This window comes from Colius striatus, chromosome 1 (assembly GCF_028858725.1).
Source record: "Colius striatus isolate bColStr4 chromosome 1, bColStr4.1.hap1, whole genome shotgun sequence".
In the NCBI taxonomy this organism is placed as follows: domain Eukaryota; kingdom Metazoa; phylum Chordata; class Aves; order Coliiformes; family Coliidae; genus Colius; species Colius striatus.
Genome location: NC_084759.1, coordinates 89,341,475 through 89,365,948, shown reverse-complemented (window position 1 = coordinate 89,365,948; position 24,474 = coordinate 89,341,475). Strand labels below are relative to the sequence as shown.

Below are 24,474 nucleotides of genomic sequence, written 5' to 3'. Positions count from 1 at the left end.
TAAAAATAAAGTGAAAAGACCTCTGTCAATAAAATTTAACACATGGTTTGTTACCAAGCGGAATCTTGTGTGAAGCCTTCCAGAAGGCTTACAGCAACTAAACAGCATCCTGAAAACAGGAAATATGTGTAACCACAGTTCTGTCCACAACTATCTGACAGCAGTCACTTGGAAGCAGCTGTTAGCACCTCAGCTGCATCAGGGGCAGCTGTACTCTATGGTCAACGTATTAAGCAGAAAAGTATGGATTCTTATGTTAGTAGTGATGTAATGCAGACTTTCTCTTGAAAAGTCTGATTGCTAACACCATCAAAAGAACACTTTTGTGTCTCAAGAAAACCATTATGATTTATTTAGCACTGTCTTGTACAGGCAGGAGGAAGGCTCAGGGACAAATAAGTCACTACAGCCATCTGCAGTTGCCTAAGACAAGGATGATATGCAAATCTCAAAGATGCTGTAGAGAGGTGATTTGCATTGGGCGTATGGAAAAAAAAACTTAGAAAAAGCAGGGATGAGTTTTCCTGGAAAGCAGCCCTAGAACTGAGGCATAGGAATGCCACAGGCAGCTCCTCTTCAGTTGCAGGCAGTGGAAAATGAGTACATGAACATTACAGACCTGAAAACTGAGTGTCACTCTAAGTCAATTAAAAGTTATGTCTATAGGCACAACAACTTCTTTCCCTGGTTTTAGAAGTCTTGTTAGGCCAATCTGGAAGGATGTATGATATCATAGAACCAAAATGTTATGCTGTTAAGATCGAATGCGCAAGGAAGGAGAAGGACAAAAGAAATAATCTTTCCTCTTACTACAACAATCCAAGTAGTTTTATTCCAGGGGGATTGCAAAGCCATCACCAAGTGAAAGATACTGTGTAGTTCACAAATATCCCTCCCCTCCCGTCAAACTCTGCTATAGTTTTAAAGGCCTTACAAGTTGTGCATTAAAACTCAAAAAAAAAACCCCAAAAAAACCAGCTGGGTTTGTATCTCATTCATTTCCAGGACTCATACAATCACTGACACTCACCTACTCTGTGACCTCACATGCCAGATGCAACTAACTGGTCAGTTTATGTCTGACATACAGGTTTGCAGTTGAGGTAAGTATCATATACTGTTCTGCTACAGTAAGAGGCTTGCAATTTACTGTAGCATCAAGACTGAAAAACAATGCCCCTGTAAGACAGAGTACTCCTTAACAAAAGTTCAGCATTGCAAGCCTTCTCCATCCTGTGATCACCTTTCCCTCACCTACCACATAGTCTGATGGAAGCAAAATCTTTCATGTGGGCTACTTTCCAAAATCTTGAGAGATCCTCCTTACACTGGTTATAGTAATTCTAAACATTTCAGAGAAGATAAGCATGTAACTTCATTATTTAATTATGTGTCCCAAGCTACATGTTACCTCCAATCCCTCTGCATATCTAGTCTGGCTTCTCTACCTTGCTGAGACGATCCCAGAAACACTGTTCGGCTAGTCCTTCCTGTGTTAGAAATCTTCCCACTAATCACAGTCTGCTGCTACCCATCTGCCTTTTCTTTTCTCCTTCCATTCCAATCACACACTTGTTATTTTCCCTTCCAGAAAGTAAATGTAAAACTATTTCCAAGGCCTACACCTGTTACATATAGCAAAGGACAGTTAAATGTCACAAGACAGTTAAATACAGCACAATGGAGAAAATTCTGTGTAACCACTTATACAAAGCTTTTCTTGTGGGTTCAGACATGCTTATAGGATATGAGGTCTCAACATTTAATTCACTAAGAACACTGGTCACTCAGATATAACACTAGACAAAAATCATACTACCTGCATAAAAGTAGTTGATATTAAAGTTATTTCCCCAGGCTACATACATAGAAATAAACTACTTGCATGATAGCATCCAAGAGAAAACTATTGAGGATCATTATGTACATTAAAAAGTGCTATTACCACAATTAATTAGATTCTTTTTGCATATTTATTCATATATTAGTTGAAAAGCATAGTAGTAGACTTGAGGAAAGGTGGAGAATTTAATGAGCAAAACTGAAAATAAACATCATTTGAAACTAAAAATTAATGAGTATGTGCCTTCTCCTCCTCCACACCCTTTCATATCACTATGACCAAACTTATGACCAACACCTCAGACATCCCATCACTTATGTGACAGGGAGTCGGGTACATGTAGAATTTAAGGTAAGCAGAGCTGGAAGTGCCGTGGGGGAGGGAGGAAGCAGGCAATAACAACAGAGGGACACTCTTAAAAACAAAATTTTTAAAAATTCCTGAGTTTGCCAGAGAGGTTAGAAGGTCAATAACACAAAAGCAATGGAGCTCTTAACTTCTGTTTCTAACTATAAAAAGAAAAGAGAATTTACACAGATCTACAGCTTCATACAGGCATGTAAGTTCAGCTTTACAGGCACTTCTTTGTGCTAAATGATACTTGGCAATGGAAGCTTCACCTCTCATATCAGCTCAATCCCCTGAGCAAATGCTGTGTAATAGTGTCTCCCAAGAGGTATCCCTTCTACAGGAATTTCCCTTTAAATTCTATAAGCAAGAGGTAAAACCAAAGGGATAATCATATGCCAAGAGTTTGACATATGTGAAGGAAGAAAATACTACATTTCATTTTATATGTACATTTCAGGAAATAATACAGCTCATCTTTACATTAAGGGCCAATACTACTGATAAGTAACAATTTAATTCCCTTACCTAACTGTAGAAGGAGAATCAGTATCATGGTATCTGCCTTAGTCATTTAGTATCCGTTAATTTCTAAACAAAATGTGAATTTGTTCGACTTCAGTGTATTACCAATTTAATGAGCATTATGAAGTTACAAAGCTGTTGCATCATCTTAAGAGTGTATTTGATTAATAATGTTCTTCTACCTGTCATCTAAGCAACACTAGTCATTCTTCCTACATTGCAGATTTCATCCAGAAAGCATGTTTTTCAATGTGTTGTACAAAACCAATTAAAACCAAGGAAAAACACAATAGCTTATGATTAAAATGTAGAGTTGCTACACTAGTTGCAACAAAAAAGAACCTACATAACTCGTGATATACGAGATACGTGATAAGGAGAAAAAGTAAGGGTTCAGATTTTTTTTTTCCTTTAAAAGCTATCACTTCAGAGTAGTTTTCATCTAGAGAATATTCCATCCTAATCAGAGTGGAATTCTGTGCAACCATGCTACACTATGTTACATAGTTTTTCTGGTCATTTAAGGTAATAAATAAGAAGACTGCACTGACCCAGGCTCTAAAGCACATTACTTGCTACAAGACTTAAAGCTGAATGGATTTTTTTCATTCTTTAGAAAGCGCAGAAAATATTGAAAGATGAAATTAATACAAGTAACATCACAACTGCACATGAAGGCCTCAGCTACAAACAGTAATGCTGTTCTACAAAAATCTGTCTGTCTATACACTCGGGTAAGAAAAAAAAAAGTCGTACATCTTAGTTCAACCCTATAACTAGAGCAGACCACTCTAACAGGTTCTGATTCTGATATAAACTTCTGTCAGCCTATGCTGTGTAGGGATCACCAAGGTAGAAAAAATGCTAGCACAGCTATTGCAGCTGAAACTAGCATCCAACCAAGATTGAAGTGAGAATATAAACACAAAATAGTTATCTGAATTTGACAGTACACTCATTAGTGAACTGAGGCCAGCAGGTCAAGAGAGGTTCTACTCCCCCTCTATGCTGGCCTGGTAAGGCCTCGTCTGGAGTACTGTGTCCAGTTTTGGGCTCCTCAGCTCAAGAGGGACAGAGAACTTCTGGAGAGTCCAGCGCAGGGGCACCAAGATGATCAGGGATTGGAACATCTTTCATATGAGAAAAGGCTGTGGGAACTGGGGCTGTTTAGTCTAGAGAAGAGGAGACTGAAGGGAGGTCTTATTAACACTTGCAAATATCTACATGGTGGGTGTCAGGGGGTTGGGGCATCCCTTTATACTATTGTATCTAGCAACAGGACAAGGGGTAATGGGATGAAGCTGGAACACAAAAAGTTCCACTTAAACATAAGGAAAAACTATTTCACTGTGAGGGTGATGGAGCAGTGGCACAGGCTGCCCAGAGGGGTTGTGGAGTCTCCTTCCTTGGAGGTCTTCAAGACCCACCTGGACATGCTCCTATGTGACCTGATCTAGGTGAACCTGACTCTGCAGGGGGGTTGGACTAGATGATCTCTAAAGGTTCCTTCCAACCCCTACCATTCTATGATTCTATGAATATGTACAGGTGCTGATAACTACGATTCTTATTTTTTTAAAAATTGATTTATTTAGAAAAGGGCATCACTGTCAAAGAAGGTGCTAAATGAAATAGGTAGTCTTTTTATAAGAACATGGGTTAATCATCTCAGCAATGACTCTGGAAAGGTTCTCCAATACTACAGAAAAATCAGGGAAATTAAATAATTGGAGTAGAAATGTGTTCCTTCTCCCTTCCAGCTGTCTGAAGCCTAACAGACCTTTAGCTAGTCTTTAATGAATTGCTTCAAATCAGTGTGTTCCATTTTTGAGTTGCAAGAGTGGAAGTGAGAAAGCCCTAAGGAAAAAGTTGTGAAATGACCTGTAGTTGGAACTTGTTTTCCTGTTTCAGCTGGTAAATCTGTATATCTGCCTATCCACTCCTCTTGGTGCACACTTTCCTAGTGTTATAAAATTCCTACCTATCTATGTTGAAGGATCTTTAAAATAAGCAAGTTCTAATGCATTGGAAACAGTGTTGCACTATTAAGGAAGCATCACTCTAACCTCATCGCTTAAAAATAAAAATCAAGAATAAATTAAAATACTCTCCAAATATCATCAGACTTTTTCTAGAAGATCCCTACTGCCTCCCTGGACAATTTAAAATGCCTTAAATTACTAAACACAGAAACTGAAGCAGAGCAGTCAGACAAAACTCATCATGAGCATGGGAGGGGGCAAGTTGTGTTGCTAGGCCTTCAAGCAGCACACAAGTTTCTCAGTTCCACAGATGCCACATGTTCACTGAATCCTGAGAGCTTTCTCTGCAAAATGAGTGCTCTTACCCACTTTTACTTTCTCAGGAAGGTCACTTTCTTCTAGAAATCATAGTAAAAATCACCCCTTCCATCTTATCCAAAACCCAGTAGCAAATACTGGTCTGAAGTGGAGGGCACAAGCTACTTCATTCTTTAGAACTACCAAGGACTTAGCTTAATTAGCAATTAAAAGTAAGTAGTACAAAAGATCCTTTTCTCACTGGATATAATGGAGTCATCATTGTTCTCAGATTTTTGGCCACAATGCAAGCAAGCTCAAAAGTTTGCAACTGGCACTACAGGAAAACATCCTACCATTCAAAAGCAAAAAACAAGCTGCCACAGCGGAAGAAAAATGAACTAATAAAGAAAAATATAACTTAAGATGACAGCATTTTTACTGGCAAGGAATAAATAGATTACGTTATTTCAGTTCCAGTTTTTTCCTCATACAGTTTGGAACACATCTACATTCCTGGATTAACTGAAGACAAATTTCCACGATTAGGCATCACAGTCCTACACAATAATCATATCCCTACCACACACAATTATCTAATGAATCCTTACACAGCCTTCCACAGTTCTTTCAACTCTCCCAAATACATCCGTCTCCTCTACAATACATTTCCATATTACAATACAGCTTTTGCTGTGCTTTCTTTTGTTTCCTTTTCAGGTTCCATTCAACCATTAAATATTTTTTCTGAAATTATTTATAGCAAATAAGCCTTTAAAACTGTCTTGTATTGACACTACATGTAGAAAACAAAAACCCAACAACACAACAAAGATGGACAGTGTATGACTAATCACAGAAAACTGTCAAAACTAATAAATTTTTTAACACATAACCCTGTAAGTTAGCAGAGCTCTTTTAAGGTTGAAAATGAGACCTTATTCTGCTCATTAGTTAACATGGACTTTGATGGTCTCTGTGCTCTCATCTTACTTAGGCAAAAAAAATTAACTCAGCCATAAGCGTAAACACCTCTAAACTCTCTCCATATGTAACCAGAAGAGGTATTAAAGCCATTTCAGCTATTAATTGCCTCCACACAGGAACTACAGTTAAGAAAATGCTCCACTACAAAAACTTAACTTTCTAATAAATTACATGTGCTTTTATGCTAAAGGTATAGTTGAAGATTTTCATAAGGCACCAGAAGAGACTGTCTGTCTAATGCCTAGAGTTCTGCTTTTACTTTTTATTTCTCCACCTCTTGAGCATGGAATAGAGGAATATGTACTGTTCTGATTTAAAATTAGCGGAACACTTTCCATCTACAGAATCTTCTTCAGAAATTACAAAAAAATAAAAATTATCCTCATCCCTTCCTATGGATTATTAACAATACTCTTCTAAAAACAAAGAAACATAGTAGCAGTCTCCATCTTTGAAAATGTATAACATAGTCAAGTGTTAATAAAATCACAAATTCAAAGGCTCTGCCCCTCCAACCATTAAAACCCAGGAAAGATCAAAAACACTCAGAAAACAAAACATCATTGTGCACCACACCAAAGACAATGCAAAAAGTTTTATGAACCATCGTACGTATCATCTACCTTTAGTTACTGTATCTGTCACACGCCTAGAGGCTTCATTAAAGTTTACCAACGAACATACTCAATTTTTATACCTCTTTATTCTTCCCAGTACCATTCCACTTTTTCTTTCCTACCAGAGATTTCTTATGACATGCTTTATGATGTTATATAATGGACGTTCTCCATCTTTCTTATCTTTCTACTTCATCATACACTCTTTCCACACTTTGCTGCATTAAATGACACCATTAAATTCTCTAGATCAGCGTCATTTTTCTTTACACAGGCTTTCAATTCCATACTTTATTTCTCGCGCTTTTAAAATATCCACCTATATCTTGCATATTTCTTCAGTTTTCTTTACCTTTCAAATCTAAAGCAAAATATGACATGAGAATAGACACATGACAATTCTTGGCCTTCATTTTCACCTCAAGGAAAGCACAGATGCAGGAGGTTTCTTTACTCTTCCCCTACTTGCGGGGTAAGGAGAGAAAAATGAACGCGGAGAAGAAGATATAGACAATGCAGCCAACAATTCTGCTAAAAAAGCAGCTTCCTCTACCATGCCTTACTTTTATTTAAAAAATGGAAGAGAGCAGAGATACTGTTATATTCAAAACTTATAGTATATAACTTTTATTAAGCTTTTTCACATCCTTCACAAATTCTCCCCAAATTTGTTAGCTCTGTTTTGCTTCTGATTTTAAAATCTTTTGAGGCAGGAATCTCAAGACATTAAACGCTACCATAAGTTAATTAATAGAGGGTATCCAGGAACAAGACTCATGTAGCTACTGGAAAAAATAAATACACTAGAATTTCCACTGCCACTACCTCATTTTGTCTGTATCACTACATCACCCATTTAATTCCTCAGTTTCACATTCTTCCTCGAATCTGATCTTCTAAGTATCCTTTTTCAACAGTTCCTCAGCTTCCTTTAACCGAAAATTTCTTCCTTTTATTCAAATGCTATATTCTGGAAAACCTTACCACATGACTGTTTTCATTTCTCCTCCTCCCCAAAAGCAAACGGAGGCCTGCTTCTAAGTAGGTAGAAGCACAAACATAATTCATTAAGTACTCAAACCTAGATCCCTCAAGCATCTTTCCTTCACTCAGAGCCATGAACACAATGACATACAACAGCTCCATGAAAAAAAGATAGTTTTCTTCTACAGTCCTTGTTACATATATTCTGGCATTCTCTGCTGTTGCACATATGCTCAGATCTGAATCTGTCCTACAGCTCCCAGTGGCAGATTAACTAGGTCTTCCTTCAAAGAGAATAACGAAGCTCAGCCATTGCACTTGTTCCATTCCTTCTCTCCAAAAAGAAATACAACTCTAGCAATCTGTGCTTCCAAACTATATATAATTCCACCCCTTATAAGAAAATTAGGGAGTAAAACTCTCTGCTTCATCAATAGCTTTACAAATATTCTTTACAGTGTCACACTAAGCAGGACCCACCCTAGTTTCCCAATTCAATCTCTCTTAAAGCACCTGCACATCCATTTTTGAGTCTGCACAATGAACCATGCTCATAGAAGCACAGAACATCAGGTTCAAAGGGACCACAAGGACCACTTGGTCCAACCTTTCTCAGCAAAAGTGTGGTCTAGTCAAGATGGTGCAGCATCCTGTCCATCCAAATCTTAGAAGTGTCCAATGCTAGGGAGATTATTGCAATGGCTACTTGTTCCCATTGTGAAAGTTTCCTCATGTGTCCAATAGGAATCTCTCCAGGAGTAACTTGTACCCATTATCTCTCATCTATCCCATATGACTCCTCGTAGAAACGGAGTCTCCATCCTCTTTGTAGACACCCTTTAAACATCGGAATATGATGATACAGTGTCATGGTTTAGGCCCATCAGGGAACAAAGACCACGATTAGCCTCGAGTAGCGAAGAGGCTGAGACCTGCCCAAGGGCAGGGAGGGCCTAATTGCCGCTTAAGTTTCAGGACAAAACAGACCAGGCTACTCGGTTTGGGGAAGAAAACAGAAAATAATTTAATGCAACATCAACTAAAAACATACCCCCAAAACCCAAAACATAACCAAAATAAAACAACACAGAGTAATAGAATGGGTGAACTCCACGCCAGTCCTCCCTGCAAGTCCATGGGGCACGGGCTGCTCCGATGCGCCCTTATTCCAAAAGCTGCAGCTCTTCTTTGCCTCTCGTGTGGGTCTGCTCTGGGGCCCGCAAGCTCTCCAGCACGGCCTGGGCCATGGCCGTCTCCCCACACAGTCCCTCGCCCGTCTGGGCTCACTTACACGGAACTGCTGGTAACTCTCAGTCCTGCCATGGGTTTCCATAGGTTGCACGGGTACAGCTTGCATTCCCGCCACAGCTTATGGAGGGGTCTCTGGTCTATTGCTCCTCCTTCCTTCCTCCTTCTCTGGCTGAAGGGTCCACGTGGTCGCCTCCATCTTGTATCACTCTTACACCTCCTGCCAGCACTTCAAATTCCCTTCCTAAATAGTGATGGCAGAGGCACCAGATTGGCCCAGCCGGGCTGGAGGTGGGTGTGAACCCAGGAGCCAGGGGAGAGTCTGTAAACTCTTTACCGGGTCTTCACTGCAACCCGCTCCCCATGTTACTAATCCAAAAGCTGCTCCTCGCTAAACCAGAACATACAGTCTCCTCTAAGCCTTCTTTTCTTAAGGCTGAACAAACCAAGTCCTTTCCTCATATGACGGGCTTCACAGTCCTTTGATCATCTTTGTGGTACTTCTCTGGACCCCCTCTAGCCTGTCCACATCCTTTCTGTATAGAGAGGACCAAAACTGAACACTGTATTCCAGATGTGGCCTGTCAAGAGCTGACTAGAGTAGGATAATTACTTGTCTCTGCTTGTTGATATAATCCAACACTCTGTTGGCTGCCTTTGTCACAGCAGTACACTGTTCACTCATACTGAGCCTGCTGTTCACAAAGACCTCCAGGTCCCTTTCCAAAGAGCTGCTCTCCAGCCAAGATCCCAGCTGTTGAACTTCATAGGGTTCTTGTTAGCCCACTCTTCCAAGTCTACCCATGTCTTCCTGAGGGTATCTCTCCCCTTCCAAGTGTCTACTCCACTCAAGTTTGGTATCAACAAGCTTTATCAGGGTACACTTGATCTCGTCATCCAAATCACTTATGAAGATATTAAACAGGGTTGGGCCTCATATCAATCCCTGAAGGACCCCACTTGTGACAGGTTCCCAGTTCGAAAAGGAGCTATTTGCCACCACTCTCTGGGTGCAGCCAGTCAGCCAGGTCCTCACCCAACTGCATTGACCACGTGTCTAGGCTGTAAGGACTCAGTTCCCCTAGGAGGAGGCTGTGGGAATCAGTATTGAAAACCTTTGAGACATCCAGGTAGACAAAGTCCCCTGCTTGTCCCACATCAACTAAGCAGGTTACTTTGCCTTAGCAGGTGATCAGTTTTATCAATAATGAGTTGCCTCTGGTGAATCCATGCTGGCTTTTCCCAATTACATGCTTCATTTGACTTGTGACAGCACTCAGGAGGATTTGCTCCATAACTTTCCCAGAGAACAAAGTAAGACTGATGGGCCTGTAATTTCCTGGATCCTCTTTTAAGCCCTTCTGGTGGATGATGTGACATTAGCTTTCTTCCAGTCCTCTGGAACATCTCCAGATCTCTACAACTTCTCAAAGACTATGGAGAGTGGCCTGGGAAAGACATGAGCCACCATTCTTAACACCCTCAGGTGGATACTGTCAGGGCCCATTGACTTGTAGGTGTCAAGCTCCTCTAACAGTCCACATACTAACCCTTCATTGACAAGGAGTCTGTGCTTCTATCAACCTGGATTTTTGTTACCAGGGCCTGAGTTCCAATGATGCTGGTAAAGACAGAGGTGAAGAAAGTGATGGAAAGCTCTGCCTTTTCAGCACTGCTGATTACTAATTCACCTCTCCTGTTTAACAGTACAGTATTTTCCCTTCTGTTTCCACTTGTTGTTTACCTATCTTAACCCTTTTCTTGTAGTCTTTGATATCTCTGGACAATTTCAATTTGTGTTCTCAATGAGTGTTCATCCACTTTTCCATCTCTAATACTCTTCCTCTTGCTTTTAAGCAGATTTAGAAGCTTGCAGTTAAGCCAAGGGAGTCTCTTGCTCTGTCTACTTCCCTTACCTCTAAAGGGGACAAACTGGTTTTGTGCTTCCAGGAAAAGACCTTTTATCTTCCATGGAAGTTTCACACAGAATCCCTCCCAACTGAGCTCTAAGCAAGCTGAAGTTTGCTTTTCTAAAACCTGAAAACCTCATCTTACTACTAATCTTCAGTACCGGTTATTTAAAACTAGTGAGTTTTCCACTTTTTTTCTAGCCTGATTCATCACACAGGCCCACAAATGGTTTCACTAGCAACATATGAAAAACTATTGAGAGACTACTTAAAATTCTATTACCTAGAGGAAAATACAGAAAACTCAAGATGTAACTTCAATTCATTATTCTACTCTAGATTCTTGCAGAAGTTTCCAAAGCATTATGATAATGAAAACAGTGCTTAAATAAAAAGTGTAAATGGCAACTACAATGGAAGCAACATAACACTTAATAAAAAAGGGACAGGTATTGGTTCTATTTTAACAGTTGTTGCAGAGGATATTTTGACTAATATTGAAAATTATATCCTGAAATTGTTCAGAATTTTTAAATTCTTGAAATGCAAGCAGAAATTCAATGAAAACCACATTCACAATTCAATCTGCTTTAGACTTTAATAACCAATCTATATTGAGAAATTAATCATAATCTTCAAAACGCCACTGTGAGAAAAGGAAACAACTTAAAGCCATTTTAACAAACAACAATTAATTTAACAACTTACCACAAAGGAAATTCTTATGTAGACATATAGTGTACTGGTTATAATTTATAACACACTTTTAGTCACTCCCTTTACAAAACTATAAAGTAGCTCTTAATTCTACATCTTAATTAAACAAGCTGCTTTTGTGAACACTATGTAGCAAATGCCAGAACCATAAAATAAACAAAGCTATTTTGTCAGAACAGCTCTGATGGTAATCCCTGCGTCCTCTTACACTCTAAAGTGAAAGTAGCTGAGAAAAAATATTCTTCAACTTCCAAATGCGCATAAGACGCTTTTTCTTCATTAAAACAGTATTTTAATCATACAAAGAACACTTTACTGTCACTCTTTCAATGCTGAATACTTTTCTTTGTACCAAGAGTAATACCCGATCTACTGCAAAATGTTGACACACTTTATTACGTCCAGAAGCAAACTATCAAACGGCACATACTACTTTTGCCAGTATTAAAAGAACTAGTCTGGAAACCAAGCTTTGAATAGCCTAGCCTTGAAAGAGGTCAGTCTTGAAAGCAACCTCTCCACAAGAGGAATTACAACTACTACAGTTATTTCTTTAATGCACCCATCTGTAAAACAGAAACATATAATAACATATTAAATTTTTTTCTCTTGCTTTACGGAACTTCCTTGGTCCAATGAACTCAGATTAGACTATGTCAAACACAGTTCCTCTCTTTCCTCATAACAAAAATGTTCGGTAAGGTACCAAGCTTGTCCTTTCAGGTACACCTATACAAATTCTGACCACCTTCTGTAGAGCTCCACACAGGCCCATTCAGTTTAACTTTTTCTGGTTTTTAACTACAAAAAATCATTCTGATAGTGAACAAGACTACAAATGTTAACATTCGTAACAAGGACAATAACAAAGATTGGTCTCAATAATAACAACTGAAGTTTAATAAGCATCACTTTAACTTTTAATTGTGAAGATACATTATTCAGATGTTACACTTCTAACACCATAGCTGCAGAACCTCACCAAGAAGGGAAGTTAAAACAAAAAGTAACGTACATGAGTTGTACATGGAAAACAGAAAACAGGTGTGAAGCTATAGGACTGCAAGTTGTATAGATGTACTTATAGGCATTCAGCATGATAATGGTAATTGCTCAGCTTCTGGAATTATCTGAACCAATACTACACATGCCACCATCCAACATGTATTAACCTCAGACTCACAACCCATCCGCAAAACTCATTTCTGCAGATCTAAGCCCTTTTACACCAATAACTAGTTTTTACTCATCTATTTTAGCATTCTCAAACTACAAATACACACTTTTCCTTCCCTTACAGTCTGTTGAAAATACTGCAAAAACCCTCCCATCACCCAAAAACTGTATCAGTTCAGGACCAAGAACGAAAGTATTTGCTCACTAACCAGAGCTAAACCTGAAAACTGACTTATGAATCTGTACAGCTGGAAACCAAACCTTAATTTATCTATAGAACACAAGACTGCCTAATTCTCAGTAGGATAAAGAACAGTGGGCTATGGAATAGTTCTGGTACAGGAAAGACTTGTGACAAATGTTGATCAGTATAAAAAACCCACTTTTTAGCCACAAATGTTTTCCATGACTCTCCTTAATTTTGGATCATCTTACTCATACAATGAAAACAAATGGTTCTACATGCACAGAGTTATCCAAGTATGAAACATCTACCCTTTTCTAAAATGGTACAACAAACATATGGTATAGTTTTTAGATGATGCTTTCAGCACTTACTTCAGATGGTACCAACGCTTATCAAGTCCACTCAACCCACTACAATGAACAAACGGCTATAAAGGCTGACAAGAGACAGAGCATCAAGCTTTTTACAAGCAGAAAGTACATCTGAATACTGTGTACAGACAAAAGTTCTGAAATGTATACTACTACTTCTTCTTCACATACAGTACCCAAAACGACCCATGTAGAAATTTGAAAACTAGAATCCATGAGTATCGTGATCCACAAATAGATCAATGGGAGGATTTCAGCAGTTGAATTTTTGGAATGGAAGGGAAACAACTGTATCCCACCCTTGCCACAGGTTTTCTTCACACTTCCAAAAATTAAACAGTTTATCAGAACATCTATTTCTGAGGTGCTAAAATACAGTATTAATTCTCTCCTCTTCATCCTGAATTGCTGCCTGCCTGATCTGTTTGATCATTAAGTCAATGGGGCATGAATTATCTTAAGTCTATGCACATATATCACTTAAAGAAATGAACCACTTCATACTCACTAGACCGGTACTTAGAAGCTACAATATGTAACATTTATTCCATAAGAAACATGAAAAACTACTGTAACAAAGAAAAACTTTACATTGTATTCCCTATTAACAGTCTCCTGATAGTGAACGTAAAGCTTAATGAAATGGAAATACCAATATGCCACCCGTCCTGCAATCTTCACCATACTTCTAAAAAAACAAGGGTTTTTAAACTGAGGTCCATCCTTGCCTTTTCATTAACATATGAAAACTACAACTGTAACGTTTCCAGCCTCACTGATTTCCTTACTTTCGGGATACCGCAGTTTATTCTTAAGAAGCACCCAAAGCATTCAAGAATATAGGTTTTGAGAAAAAAAAAAAACCACTATTTTTAAGAAATATGCCTTCAACACTAGTTTTTAAAGTATCAAAACATGTCAAGTGTCCAAAAAGCACTGTGTAAGGTCTGTTTTAAAAAAAAAGTTGGTTTTAATACCGGATGAAGTATCAATATTCCAAACCTGTAACTAAGCCTTTGAAATAAGTACCCAAATACAGTCTATATGATATCTGTGTAACTTCAAAGTATAAACATCATACAACCAGGAACCACACAATCTGTCATCCATTACAACTTAATCAGATCCTCAAAAACTTTATCCTATTAACATAAAGCCCAAATTGCATTCAGAAAAATACTCATATTAAAAAAAAAAAAAAAAAAATCTATGTCAGGCCAAATCACACTCAACATGTTTACTTCAAATCTTTCCACTTCCAGACACCTTTAAAAAACCCTAGAAAACTAATTCCACTCGTAACAACAATTTACAAAACTTTAACCAACTTCAACTTGTTCCTCGTCAATGAACAGTAAGCTAGACAACAAACAAATAATAAGAAATGCAGAACGTATTTTTTAAAACCATTAAAGAACAGCTCAGATATAAATCTACAGAAATTGGAGAGGCTGCCCACTTCCTGGAACACTTTACAAATGTCTCATGGTACTAGTTCTCAGTTTCTCAAGTGCCAGCATTGCCATTATATAAGGCAAATACTATAATTCTTTTTAAAGCAACAATTCTTAGTTTTGATGAAAATAAATTAAGTCAAAACGTTCCCAAAATTATTTTTTAAAAAATGAAAATTACTTTACTACACCTAGGCTAATCTGCTAAAATGTTTTCCTGTGTAATAATTTTTCAAGCAGTCTGTTATAATTAAAACTGAGGATATTTAATTATAGATTAGTAGAAAATTAACATTAATGTCAACACTAAAGGGACAAAGTCAATATATTCACACCATCCAGAACTATTTTTGAACAAGCAACACTTACAAGAAAGATGAAAGAATATTCACACTGTGAACTTAGTTTATATGCTTAATGCAAGCACAGATAATCACTTTGCTAATTCTGTCAACACATGTGGCCTTTACACAAAGGAAATACCATTTTTAAAATGAGCTGGAAAACAAAAGGGCTACAAAACCACAAGAGGTAATAGAGACCAAAAAAAAATGGCATACTGTATGCAATTACTTGATCTCTCTTTACATCACCTTCAGCATCAGTACTTTTAAAAGGAAATAAGCTTCAAATTTTGTCTACAGGATATAACAAACTGATTAAACTCAAAAACAGGAATTATCAAGCAGATGATATCCAATACATTACATTAGACCAGCCACGTCAACATAAAATCTGTATAGAAGCCAAATGATTACAGCTTATGAAATGAAGGTTTGTCACTGCAATTAAGTCAACTTTGACTAAACACTGAAAGTATCATTATTAAAAAAAAAAAAAAAAGGAAAAAAGAAAAAAAGAGGAAATGCTTCGCAATTCAGTTCCAATACAATGGATGCCTTCCCCCTCCCCCTCAAGTAATCTTTAAGCTTCATCTGTGAGAACTGCCTTCCTGGGAGAAAGAGACATCAAGATAACAGCAGGGGTTTTGGTTTTGTTTTGGGGTTTTTTAGCTCCTTCACATTAATGTTCTCCTCAACCTCAGAAGCATAACAGTGAGCATCATCTCCCATCCAAGACTGGCTACATTGGATTTTCTGCATTTCCACCAGTTTCAAAGGTGACCTCTCTTTCAATTTCCCTCTCCTCTCCCTCACAAGCACGCTAGCTGCAAACTATGACTTTCAAGTTCCTTTTCTGAAAAAAATAAACACAGAATTTTTACAGAAAATTCTACTCCTCTGTCACACATACAAACAGGGTGTACACCATAACAGGAAAGTTTCATTTCTTCTGGTTTATCACATATGCAATACATAGAGCAACAATACAATATTCCTGATCTTTACTCTGTATCTTCAATAATTCATAAAATGGTATAGATCTGATGTCTTATCTGTCCTTTTGATTTGCTACACCCAGAAGGACTCAGTTTAGTTCACGGTACTACAGCCATACATCCTACGAAGTAAAACTACCAAAAAAGAAGGACTGCAGTTCAGACCTGGAGTATGAACAAAACCCACAACTACGTTAAAGCTCCTGACACAAAGTTTCCTCCATTCCTGAAAAGAGATCGCAGATTTCCTCTTATTAAGTTCTGTCAGGGTGTGGCTTCATTAAACCAGAGTTCCCACTGAAAAGGGCCTCCTTAAATCTCCCAGTCAGCCTGCAAGTGACTTGCTCGAGCCAACACACTGCCTCCTGCCAAGCAAACCATAGCAGAAAAACCAAACCCCAGTGAAAACAGAGTAGGACCTCATATCGAGGCACTGAATTTAAGCCTACAAGAGAATCCATTTGCAGCACAGGTACTTGAGTGGATAAAGGAGTGGTTCCCTCAACACTTGCAACCCAGGACCTTACTTCCTTACCCCCCAACAGTCTCCTCAGACATGTACACTGCTCCTACATCTTAACCACAGGTAACCAGGTAACACTGTCAGGCACTCACAGCAGAGACACTGCTACAATCTGCCTTTTTAAAAGGTTCAATAGTGGGTCTCCTGTTCTCACATCAAGGAGAGTACTGATAAATTTCTGCCTTTGTGAAAGATTCCTCTGGAAACATGACTCAATGGTTTTCCTTACCAGCTATATTTGCACATAAATCTCACGTTACTTTATAATGTGATGGCTTGTACATTAAATCTTAAAATCAGTCAGTTAGGATTTCATAATTATGGAGTCTACAGTCTTTTGTTAGCTATTGTTGCTCCATGGACAAAAGGAAAAATTTTGTTATTACTGCTGTGAAATCTATTAATTAAACGCATATGTACATGGACACATTTCCTAGAATAAAAATAAGTGTTATGCAGAATTAAAATGATTTGCTAGATTATTCTAAACCTTACTGTACAGTACAGACTGTATGAAGCTTCATATGCACAGAAAATAAACTGTTTAAGTAACCTTAAAAAAAAGCAATTTCTTACTTATCAATAACAGTAATTGAAACATGTGTGCATTTCCTGAAAGTAAAAAGCACAAATAAACCTGAAGCCGGTTCAAGCCAAGAAATTCCTCTCAAACACCTCTGCACTGAACAGTAACACTTTAATCTTTCTACCTTCTTAACAACCTACTTCTCTCAGAGACAAGTTTTAGGAAGAACATGCTTCATGAGTTAGCATGCAATTCATAAACGTCCAAAATACTGCCAGAAAAGTGAGATGAAATAGTAAAATGTTTGGGTGGGTTGGTTTTTTTTGTTATTCACTGCATGGATTCATATATTGATATATTAGCAGAACATACAATGACATTTCTAGAAATACACATCAAAACTTTAAAAATGCCCTACAAATTCAGTTATCTCAGACTGCCTGGTAAACAGTGAAACTTGTACTCGTCTGGCATACAAAAGAAAATGCCCTATATGCTGGGAAGGACTCAAAACTCAATTAATACACTGAATTGCTACCTGTACTATTTAATTTTACAGCACGTAAAATAAAACTTCATCTGGTGATGTTACGTGACAGATGATCTAATTATACACAATGCTTTTTTTTTTCTATGTGGCATCCTTAAGCTCTATGAATGATTCTCTCTAATGTTTCTGATAGGCTCAAGAGCATGCACAGAGCAAACATTAATTCTGGTCAACTAACAGTTAACATACATTATTTAACTGGTCTGACATGTCACTCCTCTACTTTTTTCATTTATCAGAAGTAGTACATTTATAAATAACTCTGAAAATCAAAAGGAAGCCACTTGCTTTTACTTCCATCCCCTTGTGTCCTGACATTGAGATTTTTCCAACCATGCCAGAAATAAACATGCAAACACAAGTAAGGGCCTAGGCTACAAAACTCAAAACACTTTGGAGATAGGTCTACAGATCAACCAAGAGTAGCAACAGGAAAAAAAAAAGAAAAAAAAATCTTCACGTGAAAATACCAGCACGGGCACAACAATGGGATGAACAAAGTGTCAAATGCAAAGCCGCTGACAGGAACAACTCAAGAGAGCAGGAACCAGAACATGGTCTTCTGCTTCAACTGTGTAGTATTTTAAAAACAGTTTGACTTATTCTGTTACCCAAACGTTTTCTTTGAGTTTAGTCTTTAAATACAACTGGCAGACACCCAGTCTCCACAGCCTTTGTCAGTAGCTCGCGGATGGGCAGCAGAATGTGCTACAGGTTGATAAGAGGGACATCGGCGCTGCAAACGCCCTGCCTGCAGCAGGAAAGCACACAGAAAGAACTTGCAATGCCTGGGAGAGTTTCCTTCAACGTTCACCAGGGGCTTCACGCTCCAGGCGACGTGCACGTTCGTTCCCGGTATTTGTTTCGTGTTTACCCCCCCACCCCCCCCCCCCCTTCTCTTTTTCTCCTCCCTGTCCGGCCATCTTGGGCCGACAGGAGCAGCCATTACTTAACTAAATGACAGGGCCAGTAACTTTTCACAGAAACAAACATCTCTCTCAAAAGGCCGAGCAGGCTCCAGCAACCTGCGGACCGTCCCGCTCCCTGTCAAGCCGCCCGGCTGCAAGGACGACGGGGAGCTCGGCTGGCGAGTCACGGCGCTCGGGGAAGGACCTGGCACGCTGGAGGCAGGCGGGCCCGGAGAGTAAACAAGTCACTCGGCGCCGGGCTCCGGGAGCCGCTCAGCGCCGCGCCCGCCCCGGGCCCACCCCGCTCCGTCCGGGTCAGCTTTCCCCACCTCCCCGCCTTCGCCGCGCCGCGAGGCGCAACCGCCACCGGGCTGGGCGCGCTCAGCAGCCAGCCCCCGCCGCGCGGGGCGAAAATCACGAGGGAGGGTCCGGGGAGAGGCCAACGTCAGCAGCGCCTCGCGCGCGCCCTCCCCCCCATCGCCTCCTCCTCCTCCTCCTCCCCCCGTCTCCCGCCCCCGCGCCCCCCTCCCCCTCCGAGCCGAGCCGCTCGGCGTTTGCTCCGGTCCCAGGGCTCCGTCCCCGGCGCGCAGGCACTTTCCCGTCCCGGGGCTGGACGAACACCCGCAAAGTGTCCGGAGCGGAGCCCGCAAGGCCGCGCTCTCCCCATCCCACACCCGGCCCCGCTCGACTCCCTCCCGCGCGGAGGGCCGCGCCGACTCCGCGTGGGGGATATAAGAGGGGGAGGGGGGCAAAGGCAGCAGCGACGCGTGGGGAGACCACGGCAGGGGGTGAGGCGGAGCGCCCTGCAGCCTGGGGGGACGTGCGCCCGCGGATGTGGCGGCCGCCCCGCACGCACACACTCTCGCACCCAGATGCACACTCGCACGCACACACTCACCGTGTGGACCCAGGGGACCGAAGGGAGGGGGCGGCTGGGCCGGGCCCGCTCCCTCCCCTCCCCCCCCTTCCTTTCCCCCCCCAGTCCCGCTCCGCATCCACCCTCGCGCTTACCTTTAACAGCAAGGCCTTCGTTCTGGCGCCATCTTCATGAAGCCTCAGAAATCCGAACAGTCGGCTGCAGAAGGGGAGCGAGCGAGAGGGAGGGGAGAGAGGCACAAGCGTTAGCGAGAGTCAGCCCCCCGCACGGGCAGGCAGGCAGGCTCGCTCCCGGCGGGCAAGGGCAGAGCGCGGCGGCGGGGGCCGGGAGCCCGCACACGGGCACACACGCACTCCCGAGCGGGGAGCCGCGGGCAGGGGAGGGGGGGGACACAGAGGGAGCGCGGGCCGAGCCGGGACACGGAGGCGGCCGGGGCGGAGTGGGGAGCGGGTACCTGTCGAGGCCGGATAGAGCTTCTCTCTCCTCGGCTGTCAAGCTGGCGAAGTCCTCCTCGCTCTGGCCGCTCGCTTTCCCCGCCGCCATTTTCTTTTCCTCATCACCGAAAGGAGCAGCAGAGGCGGCGGCGGCGGCGAGCGACACTCCGCACGATTTCATGGAAACGCAGCGTAATTAACTCACGATCGCAACCCCCCCCCCCTGCGCGCCCCCAACACCCCCCAGCGCCGGGCGGGGCGGGGTGCCCGACACACACACACACCACAACTTTTATTACAACAACAACAGCCGGCAGGGAGGGGGAGGGAGAGAGGGAGGGAGGGAGGGGAGAGGGAGGGAGGCGGGGGGAAGCCCCGCTGCTCGGAGGAGGAGGGAGGGGGGAGGGAGGGAGCCCCAGCGCTGGAGACTCGGGGGAGGGGTGGGGGGGGGGGGAGGAGGAGGAGGCGGCGGCTGATGCGGCGGATGGCGGCGGAGCGGTGTTTACATCGCCGCGGCGCCGCTCGCCCCGGTGGCGAGGGGTGCGGGGAGCCGGGGTGACAAGGGCCCCGCCCGCCCTGCCGCGCGGGGTGTGTTTGCCGCCCGTACAAACTTCCCCAGCAGCTGCCCAAAGTTGTTGTAATTGTGTCACACAGCGAACCCCACGCCGCCACCGTGACCCCCCCCCCCCCCCCATTCCCCGCCCGCCCGCCCGGGCCCACGCAGCCAATCGCCGCCTCCGCGGGGCTGCACGTGACCTTTGTTGACTTACGTCAGTCATAGCGCTCTTCCACCGCTGCACTTCGGCTTGGTTGGCCTTCGACGCCCGCCTCCTCACCGGCCTCATTCCAATGGCCGGCGTCTGAGGGAGGGGGCGGGATTCGGGGATTCGCGGCATATGACAGGTCGGACAGGCCGTCAGTCAGAAGAGCTTTTCGATTACCCAGCGCCAGTAGCATTAGTGTGCGCCTTTAAAAACTAGAGGACGAGAAAGCAGGGAATGGGAGGGGGGTAGTTTTCGGGAGCGGCGGGTATTAGGAGGAGGGACTGCGCTCCGCTCCAGGGCGGAGTTACGTAACGGGGGCTCCGGGCCGGGGGAGTGGATGCCCCTCAGGAAGCGGGTCTTGCCCGGTTGCATAGCAAGTGAGGGCCACACCGCATTTGCCAAGCGGAGTCGCGCTTGCTCGCCCGCCCTGGCTTGGGCGCGGGGCGTGGCGTTCTTGGCACAACCGGATAATAATGGCTTCCCCGCATGGGGAGCAACGACGGTGCTGGCTCGGGCCGCGGGAGAAGAAGCCGCCTCCTGAGCGGGTGGTTGCGTGGGGGTAACGCCCGTGCGGAAGGGTGGCGGCAGCCGCCGAAGCGAGAACGGGCCCTGTGGCACGGCAGTTGCTTTCACCCGCCCTAGGAAGCGGCGGCAGCGTCAGTGTCCGGCCTGCGGCTTTCGTTGCCGCCCGCTTTCAGCGGGGGGTAGGGACTGCCCTGTTGCCGCTCGGTAGCGGCCGTTGGCCCGCCAACGGATGAGCGCGTGGCGGGGCCCCAGGCGTGCTGCGTGCGGGGAAAAGGGGGGAGGAGCGGGGCGCCGAGGGGGAAGTCGCCTCTCCTCCACCCGGCAGCCACTGACAGGTGGAGCGGCGCCCGCCGGCGCGAGCCCCGTGGCCGTCACGTGGCGCGGGGCGGGCGGCGGGGGACGGTGCGGTCTCGCGAGGCTGCGGCGGGCCGCGGGCGTGAGGGCGGGGTCTCCGGCGCCATCGCCGCGTCCGGGCTGGGTGCTGCATGAGGCGCCTCGGCCACGGGCCGGTAGGCGCGGTGCAGCGGGAGGGAGAGGGGGATGGTTCGTAGGAAGGACCGAAAGTTGGGCTTCCGCAAGCGTCTCCCGCGTGAGTAAATCTCTGTATTTATTTGGACGCTGGAGGGAAAATGGGGCTGCACGTGCTCTGCTGATAAGGTCCCTCCTTGACGAGGTCATACCTGCCCTCAGTCTTCCTTGTGACTTAGCTGTTACCTGGGTTTACATGATTCCTTGACCTTGCATAGTTTACCCAGCACCACCAGGGCCCTGCTTTTCCTTTACAGCCCCATTAACTTGCCCCTACAGCCAAGAAGCTCAAGGGTTTTCTCAGCGAGGCTTTTGAAAATCATTAGGTCACAGTTCTGCTGCGGTGCTTATGAGGAGATCAGCCTTCTGCACAGACATGTTGGCACAGTCCTCTGCTTGTATTGCTGTATCAGCAACAATCTATAATGGCACTGTATCTCTTCTGCAATGTCTAGCCGAAGCCCCATGATTAGTCAGGGTTCTATGCCGGTTCAGTGTACTTTCAGAGTGGGGCATGTTTTATGACTACCAGGTGTTCTAAAACATCAGTGAAGCTATTAACTGCCTTTGGGAATTAGATTAATAAAGTCAAAAGCCAAACAATACAGGGGGTTTTCAATCACAATGCTGGTGCTTGCTGGTTCTGTTCCTCCTTTTTTTAATTGCTGCCATCAGTTCATGTACTCAAGAAAATGGAGTATGTTTCTGTCTCTCTGGGTGTTACAGAGAACATTCATGTGTCAGTGATGGTTTCTAAATGGATCCTCAAATGGTTTTGGTCCCAATGGTCTTTATAGCAATGGCAGAAGAGTATGTGGCCTACACTACTTCCCAGCCTACTGACATCTGGTCAAGACAAAGCCTTGAATAATGAAAAAGACACAAAGTTTGAGTGTGTCCATGCTCTTCTTACAGGCAGAATCTTGACAAGCAGCCATACTTTCTGATGCAAATGCAGTTAGAAAAAAAAACACCTAAACTTAATAAGGTTGTATATCTTCATAAAATTGATGGCAGCTACTTGGTTAGAATATTCAGTATAAGAGATGGGCATTTGCAGTAGTTTTGAGTTGGGAGTCCAGATATAAACCAAGTTAATTTTGATTCTGTGAGTAGGCCATGGTCTATGAATAGTGAAAACAGAGCTATGATGAAATATCTGTTTTTGTCTCTATTTTACGTAGCTTTTCAGTCACATATTTTCTCATCACTACTTCCTTAGGTGCCCGGCTTGGGGCCAAGAATTCTACTGTTACTGATGGTTAATGTGCCAAAAATAAAATATCTGAGCACATCTTATTTCTGAAGTTTTTGACTATGAGGTCTTATGTTTCCACTTTGCAGTATCCTGAGTATAAATTGACAGAAAGGCTAGTAGACAAAACTATTTATTGATACATGGAAGGCAACTTCTAAATTACCGTATTGCTGGAATTGAATTTCCAGTTGCCTTTTTAATTTGAATTACTGTTTGGATGACATAAGAGGTGCCATAAATGCTTACTTATTGTTTCAACTCTTCAAAACGTATCCAAACCTGAGCTTCAAGAAAAGTTTGAAGATGCGTACTGAAACTAACACTCTCTGCCCTTGTAAACAGCTAACAGTTTTGGGAGCTAACATTGATACACTGTCACCTGTATGAAAGGAGAGAGGGACTATTTCAGACAAGGGTGATTCGGGCCCCTGCCTCTGAGATATGCCCTGGAAGCTGACCTCAGGAATATTGTCTTAAATTCTTAAGATGAAAGAAGGAGACTATAGTGTTGTTCTGTATCAAGTATTAGTTAGCTCATTAGGTTTTAGCTTAGTTTAAATTTTAAAGTAATCTGTGAGTCTCTAGAAGCGCTTTGCCACCTTCTGTGTGTAAGTTGTGGACCAATAAAACTCTTGGAATGAACAGTACTCTTTGAATCTCCCTTTCCTGTATGTTTTCACCTTGTTAATTTGCCATACAGCAGTTTTTTTGTGTATTCCTGTATACTCTGCCAAGTGTTGCCTTGTCATCCTGCAAGACTTGCCCAATCTGTTAAGAGACCAAATGCTGTTAATATGTGCAGAGTTGCAAAGAGAACTCTGTGTTCCAAGTAGGTGTTTGTCATGCTGGTCATTTTCTGCAGCTTGAAATTGAGGTGCAAAGTTAATGTGACACTTCATGAAAAGCAATGTTAGGAGCAGCAAAAGTTAATTCTAACATTCTTGTAAATAAATACACATGGCCTGACATCTTAAGCTGAAAGCATGAAGCCAAAAAGCAGCTCCTGAAATTGCTGCAAAAAAAGTTAGTATGGAAGATTCAGCTTCAAGGGGTTCAAGCTGTTGTCCCACTTGATGTCCAAGGTGGTTGTGGTATCACAAGCATCCAGATTCGTTGGCAAGTAAGACAAGCCTGAACATATCTACAGAAACTTAGTCTCAGGAATATAACTTCATATACCATGAGCAGGGAATGGGTAATGTGCTCTAGATCTCCTTTTTACTCTCATAGCAATATCGCTTCTCCCCGCCATCAGCTCCAGCAGTAATTTGTCATTGTCAATTAAGGGAAGACCTTTTTGGAGATGGTGCTGATCCTACCTCATCTTATGAGCAAGGATATGGTAGTCTGTCATGAATATTCACCAGAAATTCAATGTAAATGTGTTAATAGAAGTCCTGATTGGAGGTTTGTTTGCTACAATACATGCTAGCTAGTATTAAGAATGCTGCTTCTCACAAAGCGTGAAGCTCCTTGTTACAGGTCTCCTGTATGACAAACAGGCAAGGCCTGATCTCCTTTTTCTGATGCCACATTCTGGGACAAGACAAAGTAGCAGTTCATTAGAAATCAGAGCCCCGTAAATTCTGTATATTT

General features: G+C 42.8%; 2 protein-coding genes across 18 annotated transcripts in view; one reads left to right on the top strand and one right to left on the bottom strand.

Annotated features, from left to right (window-relative positions):
• KDM6A (lysine demethylase 6A) overlaps positions 1-20,440 on the bottom strand; it is a 150,212-nt gene extending 129,772 nt beyond the window's left edge. For 5 of the 17 annotated variants that reach the window (XM_062000394.1, XM_062000430.1, XM_062000474.1 and 2 more), the window contains exons 1-2: positions 19,824-20,436; positions 19,504-19,567 (exon numbers count right to left, since the gene is read on the bottom strand). In XM_062000394.1, the coding sequence (XP_061856378.1) occupies positions 19,504-19,567; positions 19,824-19,984 (225 nt within the window). In that variant the 5' untranslated portion in view covers positions 19,985-20,436. Of the gene's footprint in view, positions 1-19,503; positions 19,568-19,823 lie in introns of all 17 variants that reach the window. The other 12 variants (XM_062000365.1, XM_062000379.1, XM_062000450.1 and 9 more) reach the window with 4 other exon arrangements.
• A 1,130-nt stretch (positions 20,441-21,570) lies between these two features.
• The window catches only part of FUNDC1 (FUN14 domain containing 1), a 51,634-nt gene continuing 48,730 nt past the window's right edge, over positions 21,571-24,474 (top strand). The window contains exon 1 of the mRNA XM_062000325.1: positions 21,571-21,681. Coding sequence (XP_061856309.1) covers positions 21,633-21,681 — 49 coding nt within the window. The 5' untranslated portion in view covers positions 21,571-21,632. The remainder of the gene's footprint in view (positions 21,682-24,474) is intronic.